General features: G+C 43.5%; 1 protein-coding gene across 1 annotated transcript; it reads right to left on the reverse strand.

The window, feature by feature from the left end:
• Positions 1-5,371: 5,371 nt before the first annotated feature.
• On the reverse strand, positions 5,372-7,037 carry LOC123236262 (inositol 1,4,5-trisphosphate receptor interacting protein). Its single transcript, XM_044662564.1, has one exon. It carries the CDS (start codon positions 7,022-7,024, stop codon positions 5,372-5,374), a length of 1,653 nt encoding a protein of 550 aa, XP_044518499.1. The 5' UTR covers positions 7,025-7,037.
• Positions 7,038-9,405: the final 2,368 nt, after the last annotated feature.

Consider the following 9,405-nt stretch of genomic DNA (forward strand, 5'->3'; position numbering starts at 1 on the left):
CAGCTAGTGTTTGAGGTCAGATTTGAACTCAGGAGGATAAGTTTTTCTGACTTGACGCCCCCTATCCACTCGAGTACCCTATCCACTGAGCCACCAAGTTGCCCTAGTGATAAAAATGTGATAATACTGGTACACAAATAATATTAACATGAAAGAGAATGTGGCAAGTACTTATGAAAAGTCTTTAGTTTTGACTGGGGATCTTGGTCATTGGAATTAGGCAGTTTCTTCTTTCCACAGTAAGAGAGATACAACTTTGGAACTCTTCATCCCAAGGGCTTGTACTTTGATGAGAATGGAACCAGGGTTCACAAGTGGCAAAATGAAAAATTAGAGAGAATCCTGGAACTAGAGTTAGGAAAACCCAAGTTAAAATCTGCTCTCAAGACACTAGACATGTGATCCTGGACAAATTACTTAACCTCGTTTGCCTCAGATCCCTCCCCTGTAAAATGAGCTAGAGAAGGAATGGCAATGCACTCCAATATGTCTGCCAAGAAAACCATAAATGGGGTAAAAGAGTTGAACATGATTGAAACAACTAAAAAACAGGCTAACGGTCAGTACTAGCAGATCCCCTAGATGGATCTCTTATATCTGACATGCCTCAGAATCAGAACAAAAAGATACCCAGGCGTCTACCAAAGGGAGACACATGTTCTCATGTATCTTTTGTTTTAATTTCAATAAATTAAAGCCAGGCAAATTTCCTGTGCATGTGAACTGACCCTTCCTTATATCTGGGATCCAAATGGTAAATCTGAGTACACATACTTCATTCCACTGGCCCCTCTCTGTGGATTATAATTACACATGCAGATATTTAATCTATTTTTTTAACCCTTACCTTCTTAGAATACTATGTATTGGCTATAAGGCAGAAGAGTGGCAAGGGCTAGGCAATGGGGGTATCAATGACTTGTCAAGGGCTAAACTGATCAGAAGGCAGATACTTGATCTTAACCCACTGCTCCTCAAGGATGGCAGGAGTGAATTTGGAAGAAGGCCTGAACTCAGAGGATCTGTGCTTGTAGCTTGTCTCTGAAGCATGCATGCTACCTACTTCAGAAAAATCACTTCTCCTCTTTGGACCTCAATTTCTTCATACGTAAAAGGAAAACATAGGCCAGATATAATCTGAGGTCTATCTTAGCTCTAAATCCTATGAATTTAGGGTTCCTTCTTGGAGCACTTGATCATTCCAAGTTTGGTTTTTATAGTCCCTTTTCCTTTCCATCTATACAGCAGGAAAAAAAGTCTGCAATTTCCCACAGAGATGCCTCTCAAATTTGATTTTTTTAGATGCCATTCAATCATATACTTCTGTTGAGCTATATGGAATAGAGAGTAGAATGCTAGACTCAAGAGCCTGGGCTCAAATTCAACCTTGGATATTAGCAATGTGACCAAAGGCAAATATTTCAGCTTCTTCTTTTTTAAAATGGGGACTGCAATCCCTTTTAGTACTGGCTTGATTTGATTAATGTGCATAAAGCACTTCGCAAATTTTTTGAAGCTTTTATTCCATGTAGATCCTCTCAGATACTGGTCATTTGAAAAATGCATCTCTAATTGTAAGATGGTTGTGACTGCCATAGCAAATAGAACCCAAATCTTGTTCTTTAATTCCTAGAACTAGATACAGATCAATTAGGATGATTTCTACAGATGTATGATTTGAGGGATGCTAGGAAGGACCTTTTACTCTCGTATATCTCTCTTCCATCTCAGATCTAGAAGTAAAATTTACATCTTAAGACTCTCACACTGGTCCTTTCCAGCTCCAAGATTAAAAGAAACTGAAAACTCCATCATTAGAAGCTCATTCCATTGGACTTGGAACCTTGCCCAATTCTTTTAAAAATGTAAGTCATGCTGCAAGAATTTCCTAGCCCATCACTTACCTGCTGAATGAGTTTTATCAGATATTTTTTCCCCTTCTAACGATGCTAGGGGTAGTAGGAGATATTGAAGTAATAAAATGAAGCAAACTAAGAGGAAAGAATGCAGAAAAGGGAGAGTTCTTTGAAAACTAAACTTTTTAAAGTCAATCTCTCTGAGATTCTTAGATTAAAATCAATCCGGGAAACTAGATGATGGCAAAGGACTCTCTAAACTCTAAGGTTTTATGAGCCTGCCATGATTTTGACCAGGCTTGGCATTGTCATCTTTTGTACCAACATGGAAGTGGGGCAGGGAAAGGATCTGATGGTCTCCCACACAGCATGGAAAATTCTGGAAGAGGTAGTGATATGGAGGACAGGACATTCCTGGGAAGCAGCAGACAACTCCCAAGGGGGTAACAGGAATGTTTGTGCCATTAGGGAAGTCAAATGCCAAGGAGCCAGAACACTTCCATTTTAAGAGTTCCTCCAAACTTTCCATTGCTTCTAGGGCCAGTGCTTCCTTCCATGGATGAACAATTTGCAAGGCAGCCACATGCTGATACCCTCTTTCACAAGGCTCTTTTCTCCACCATAGCTGACAGCTCACAAGCACCCTGCCTGCTTCAAAGACCAGCCAAAATCTTTTTTTTTTTTTTTAATGCTTCCTGAAAGTATATAGAGGGAGTGAAAGCTTCCTTGTGTCAATAGGAAATTCACAACCCTCCCCATTGAACACTGCCCTCTGAGGCCCCTGAGATTTCCTGAGGCTATAAATAACCACTACCAACATTACCACTTTTTACAAGACTTAACTCTTTAATATAATATAAATAAAGCGGCATAAAATACCGAGTGCAGACATAAACTTCAACAAACATTCTGCTTTAGAGGCAGCATTTGGATACAAAAAAGATCCCTTTTGCCCCTTTAGGATTTATCTTAAAAACAAAAACAAAAAAACAAAAACAATAAAAACCCCAAGGCAGAATATATTCTTTAGTAAAATATTTCATGGAATCAAAGAGGAAACTCAAAAGGGGATTGGGTCCCGTGTTGGATTTCAGATGTTGGTCCTTGATCCCTGTAGTCTCTTCAAAGCCCATTAGATAAGTCCAGAACAGGGGTATGAAAAGAAAAAAGACTATAATAAATAAGGCTATTTACCATCCATGGTTCGAGGGTTGCCACTGCCAAAGTGCCTTAGAGGACTGGGCCAAGATACTCCAAGAGGGCACCCCGAGGATGGCTGTAGCTCCTTGTGGGAGACCAGATCAGTGCAGAAAGGGAACTTGCCTCTTGCCTCCCACTTTCACATAAGTCACTTTCACTCAATCCAACTGCCTTGATAGGCAGGGACGAGTTAGTACCCTTGTGTGGTAGCCATTGTGGACTAGAAGATAAGTTTTTTAAAGCTTATTTAACTCATTCCAGCCAGGACCTTCATCTGCCAGGATTCCTTTTCTGAGAATTACCTTTTATTTAGCAAACTGTCCGGAGTCTCTGGGAGGAGAGTGATTTTTGTCAAGAGACAGAGAGGTAGATGGGGAAATGGTTCCTTTTTCTCAGGAAGTGACAGGGATCCTGCCTCTGAAGATCAATAGATGAGTTATTTGGTAACTGTACTGCTAGGACAGAGAGTGGGATAGAATTGAGAAACGGTACCAAGCTGATTGTTCTTTTCCTCCTTCCCCCACTCTCCTTTCTTTCTGGCTTCACTTGCAGGGAAGGAGCTATCGTCAAGGGGAGACCAGTAGAGGAAATCTAGGGTGCAAGTGAAAACTACGGTGGGGCAGTGCCACCCATGCCAGACTCCAATGCTGAAGCATTTCTATAGTCTATTCCTTTATGAACTGCTTATTCCTGTGCCCAAATCCTCCATCATCACCAGCTGGGGTTCATGTACATCTGAGACCAGGCTGGCTAAGTCACTGCTACTCTTCCAACAATGGCTGGGAGCCTGCTGACTGGAGACCCAGGAAGGCTCTTTTTTCTTTGTCTTTTTTGAGACATTATGTGGTTTTGCTTCTGAGTCATTTATATAGTGAAATGCAGGCAGGGATGGGTTCCACAATGCACATTTCTGCATCTTGCAGAAACCTGACCAGAAGGCTAAATCCAGTATGACAAAAAGCCATCCCAGGCTCCTTCAAAGCCCTTCCAGATGTTTGTCCTATGGAAACCCCATAGAAAGATGGGCAGGTTCCTTCTGGTATATCTGCTACCCATTAGGCTATGGTTCTCTCACTCATTGTTTAATATTCCTTCTTCAGTTCTGTGACTTCAGAATCACGAGACACAGAGGACTGGGAAAGACAGACACTCGGGCTAGACTGTGAGAACAGATGGATTTTAGCACCAAAAATGTTGTAGGAAGTGAATGCTTTCTTCACAATCATCATTCGGCTCTGAAATTAGTCCTTATTATTTTCTTCCCTCTCCTCTCCTCTCTCAGTCTGCCTCAACATCTTTTTCTAATCTTGCTTCTGTCCCTCATCCTTTTAATATTTAGCTAGAATCTATATCCCAACCCAACCTTATATATACCCTATTATTCTATTGGCAAGAGTGCCAACTTAATGGCCACCACAGAAAGGGGACAGGGAAAAGAAAGGGCAGAAGGAGGGGGAAGCCTGAACTTGCACACACAGTGGGCTCTTGTGGTCTGTTGAACCCATCTGCTATGAGGCTGGGGCAAGGGAGTTGACTGTGACTGCTGGAGGAACATGCCTCATTTCAAACCTTTCAATTAACCATTTACTCATTCTCTATGTAACTGAGGCTTTAGCTTACCACTGCCTTGTGTCCCCATCATCCCCCTTTTCTGGTTTTATGTAAATATTAGCTAGGATGGCTATAAAGGATGTGAGGCCAGGTCTGGAAGTTCTAACATTAGGACCCTGGTGGTAATTCTGTTTACAAAAGCCCACAGCCAAGGACTTAGTAGGTTTTAAGAAAAACTAGGGGCCTCTTTCAGCATTGGTCCTTTTTCTTCTTCCTGTCATTTCCTGAGACTCCCTGCTCTGCTTTCTTTAAAGCAAAGATATTCAAGTAGAGATTATGGACCTGATTTAAAAACAAAACAAAACAAAACAAAAAAACAACTAGCAAAAACAATTACACCCAAGTCAGAATGCTCGGAATTATTCCTCACTTTCCTGATGTAGAACACCAACTCCATAGGGAGTAGGAAGGAGAAAGGAGAGAGAAATTAAACAGAGCTTAAAAAGGAATGACTCCTAAACTAAATGGAACCATCAATCACCAACCAGCATAAAAGCAGTTGAATTGTTGGCTTTGGGGAACCCAAGTACCACATTCCTTGCTCTTACGGGCCACTGGCTTCTTCCAGAGGATAAACACCAACTCCTAAGTTTGCCCTTCTTCTCAGGCCTGGGTTTCTAAGAAATTCTGAAGGCCTGGGACCTGGGAGAGGAATATTCTATGCCTGCCCCAGCCTTGACCTTAGCTGCTGCATTCTTGCTACCCTAGGCGAGGGTCCGTTTCTGAAGTGAGCTGGAGTGGTCAGCAGGGATGTGCAAGGAGTACTCACTAATGAGGGTAGAAGCATTCTTCAGCATCTCATAGAAAGAATCTACTGTTTTCTGATAGAGGCTTCGCTGAAGGACAAAGGGACAGAAGAGATTTAAGGGCTCTGCCCATCTGAAGATCTCAGGAATGCCCATGGTGTTGGGTACCTTCTGGTTGCCCACAAAGAAGTGGCAGAGCTTCTTTTCGAGAAGACTCTTTTCTAGGAAGCGGAGCAGGTCATTCAGTCGGGATTCCAGGTGTCCAGGCCCCCAGTCAGAACCTGGCCGGGCCAGCAGCAGATGAAGCAAGGCTGTCTTTAAGTGGTAGTTGCTGAGGCCACTGACACCTGTCAAGCGATTTTGCTTTATTAGCAGGAAGGAGGCAATCTGGAGGCAACTGAGGTGGCAGGCATTTTCGGGCAGTACCTTGGTAATCATCTTAAGAAAGTGTCTTTCATAGACAGCAAAGGAGAGGAACCAGTGCGTGGTAGAGGCTGGGGCCCCCAGAGGCCGTCCTCTGGGGAAGTGAGACACAAAGTACAGGTCTGAATCTTCACACTGGACCACTGGGATGAGGTTGAAGGAGATGAACTTCCCTGAACGGAACTTGATCTTCAGGGACCCCGGGGTATCCAGGTGTCCAAAGGCCAGGTCGAACTCATACTTGCGTGAGATGCGGTGCCAAGCTCTGGTAAGGGCTGTCTGGAACCACTTCATGACCTGGTCCATGTCCAGGAATGGAGAATCCTTGAAACACAGCAAGTCTTCCATCTTGCTTCCAGGACTTGTCTTGTCGTTTTTGCTGTGCAGAAGGCAGAGTAAGTCCTCCCCAAGCTTGGTCTTGCCACAGATGCAACCCACGGAGTCTTCATTGATCCAGCCTACCTTGATCTGGCCATAACCCTGGAGATCCAAGGGGACCGACTTGCTGGTGCACCAGACCTCTGGGCGGAAGCAGTATGGCTCTGGGGGTATGAAAGGCACAAAGAGGTCGCAGAGCAATGGCTTGTCCACTCTCCAGTTCTCATACATGCTCCCTACACCAATGAAATCTTCCACCTCCATGTCAGAGTCCCGATTACACACACTCCTCAGTGCCTCCAACAGATCATCCACGAAGCCTTCCACAAACTCCCGGGTCCGGACTGCGTCTCCAGTAGTCCCTCGGATGCATCGTTCATAAAAGTGGGACAGTGTCACCTTGTCAGGGAGATGAATGCCTTGGAAGGTGTTCCTTGAGCTGGGAAGGTCATCCTCCTCTCCAGGAGAGTCAGGTGGGATGCCGTCCAGATAGTCCTGCCTCCACACCTCAATCATCAGGAAAATGATCATGCAGAGGGTACTCCACAAGTCCCACGCCATCCGGCTTTCATTCTGGTGCTGGCCATCCTCAGTGGCTTGCTTCAGGGCCTCCTTCTCTTCCTCCAGCCTGGCCACCTCCTCCTCCAGCCTCAGCTGTTCCAGCTGCATCTTCTCCTGGTGTGCCCTCATCTTGTGAATGATTTCCTCCTCATTTTCTGGGATTGTGGCATTTTCCCAAGGAAACAGGATTGGGTGATTGATGATGGCGGTGACCACCACTAGGCAGACCCTGAAGATTCCTGCTGTCATGCTGAAAACTTTCCTAATGGGAGAAAGAGAGATGAGGGAGGAAAAGATGAATATTCAGCCAACTTCTGCCCCAATTATTGGGCTGTCTCTGATCTTTTCTGCTGCAAACTTATTCTCTCCTTAAAACTTCTCAGTGAAGGACTCTCCTTTCCTGGCTTCCTCCTCCCTTCTGATCTTGGTTATTTGCCCACCACCTCCCAGACAAGATAGCACAGGCAGGGTCAGCCTATGATAATTATGAAGTTGTTCAGATTTGTCTTTAGGGTTTCATAGTCCTTCCCCAACTGTTAAGCTGGCTAGGCTCCTTGAATGACACCCAAGCTGAAATCAGCTGAGGCCATTCTTTTAAGACAAGGAGAACAAACAATCCTTTCCCACCCTTCCCTCTGCTGCATGATGACACATGCTGGGAAAGGTTGTAGGTCGTAGTTCAATATTTCCTCTTTGGTGTGTACTAATTCACACTCAGAGAGGTTTACAGTCCTATGATAAACCATTAGTTGTATTAGTGATTGGAGCGGCAGCAAAGGTTTTCTTAGTGACCATCTCTGGAAGGCATCTTCTTTGGGAGACTGGCCACAGATTCCCCATAACTGACCAATAGCCACTCTCAGTTAGGCTGGCCTCCCCTGAGATATGGCTTAGCAAAGTGGGATTGCAGGAGTCAGAAGGGGAAAAGAAACTTGTATAATTTAGGGCAGGAAAAGAACAGCCATCCAAGAGGAATTCTCCAGGGTCCCATTCAGAAGAACACCTAGGAAAAGGATGAGAAAGTAGAGCATCCAGAGGGAGGGATTGTGGAGTATTATTCCAAGGAACAGAGCCAAGCAAATGGTCTGTTCGCTCTGTCAGAGAAACCACACTGGAAAGAATTACTGAAGTCAGGACTGGCAAAAGGGTGAAGCCAGCAAAGTCTGTGTTTGGTCCCTGCAAGCTCTTTGTTCGTCAAGCTATCCTCTCTTCCTGATGCTCCCTCTTAGGTCACCAGCACTCTCTTGGTCTCCCCTCTTTGAAAACCTGCTTTTAGGCTCTTCTGACTACTGTTGATATAAATGGTTTATGATAAATTAAAACAAGCTAATGAAGGGATTAAAATCTCTCCCAGAGGGATGGACATTTACCTGAGATCAAAACTTTTTTAGGTAAAGTAGAATGCTGGACTTGGAGCCAGAAAGACTCAGGCTTACAACTTTTCTCAGACACTTAATAGCTGTGTGATCCTGGGCAAGTCATTTAACATCTGTTTGCCTGTTTCCTCATCCGTAAAATGGGGATAATAACTACTTCTACTTCCTAAGGTTGTTATGAAGATAAAATGAGTTAATTTTGCAAAGCACTTTATGTATCTTAAAATGTTATATAAATGCTATTATTATTATTATCATCATCATTATTAATTATTATCCTTCCAGGCAGTAGCCAGTGGAAATCAGGGGTGGATTTTTTGCTCATCACCAAGGCCTTCAGTGCCTCAGTGATATTAACAGCACCTTTCTAACGAGTATAATCTAAAATCTAAGTCATCTACCAAATCTGACTAAGATATGACATCTCATTAGAAATCTCCATAGGACAGATGAGTGACCACCTGGAGGAGAGAAGTCTCCATACTTATATCAGTACTCATAATAAGGAAGTCTTCTGTTCACTTAATAGAATTGGCTTCTAAAACAGTCTTTTTTTCTTATTACTGGAAAAGAGTTGTAGTTAGCCTCTTAAGTACTCGGGAAAGTCAATGACTAGAAACCCAACATGGAGAAATTATCTTAGTCCTGGGTTTCTCCTCCTCTGGGCCTCAGTTGCCTCATCTGTTGATAAGGAATATTGCCAGTCCACCATATACATTGTTTGATGTGGTCAGTGCATTGGATGTTTGGGCTTAAATGCCTTGTTGTTGCCATTGTTTTAAGGAAGGCTTCAATCTAGAGTGTGTATGCATAAACTGGATTTGGACTCTGATTTAAAAACAAAAAAGGATCAATAAAATATATATAAAAAAATAAGGCTTATAATTTCCATCCTTCTGACTTCACAGGAATATTGGGAGGACTAAATAATATAATTATTTGAGAATGGGTTCAAATCCCTGTCCCCTTGATGCTTCTAAACTGTGTGACCTTTCACAATTTCCTTAACCTCTCTGATACTTCAGTTGCCCCCTAAAATGAGCCTAATACCATTTATATATCATCTACCTCATAGAGGAGTTGTACAAATAGCCCTGGGCTGACCTTAAAGCACAGTGTTGATGGGAGTTGTTGCCATGACGTACAAGGTGATCTGGGCCCTTTGAATGGAACACTGCCTACTCTGAACCCAAACAAAGGGAGGAAGGCAGAGGATCTGGATGGACGGCTGTTGGTTCCCATGGGGGAGAGGAG

This window comes from Gracilinanus agilis, chromosome 2, assembly GCF_016433145.1.
Source record: "Gracilinanus agilis isolate LMUSP501 chromosome 2, AgileGrace, whole genome shotgun sequence".
NCBI lineage: Eukaryota > Metazoa > Chordata > Mammalia > Didelphimorphia > Didelphidae > Gracilinanus > Gracilinanus agilis.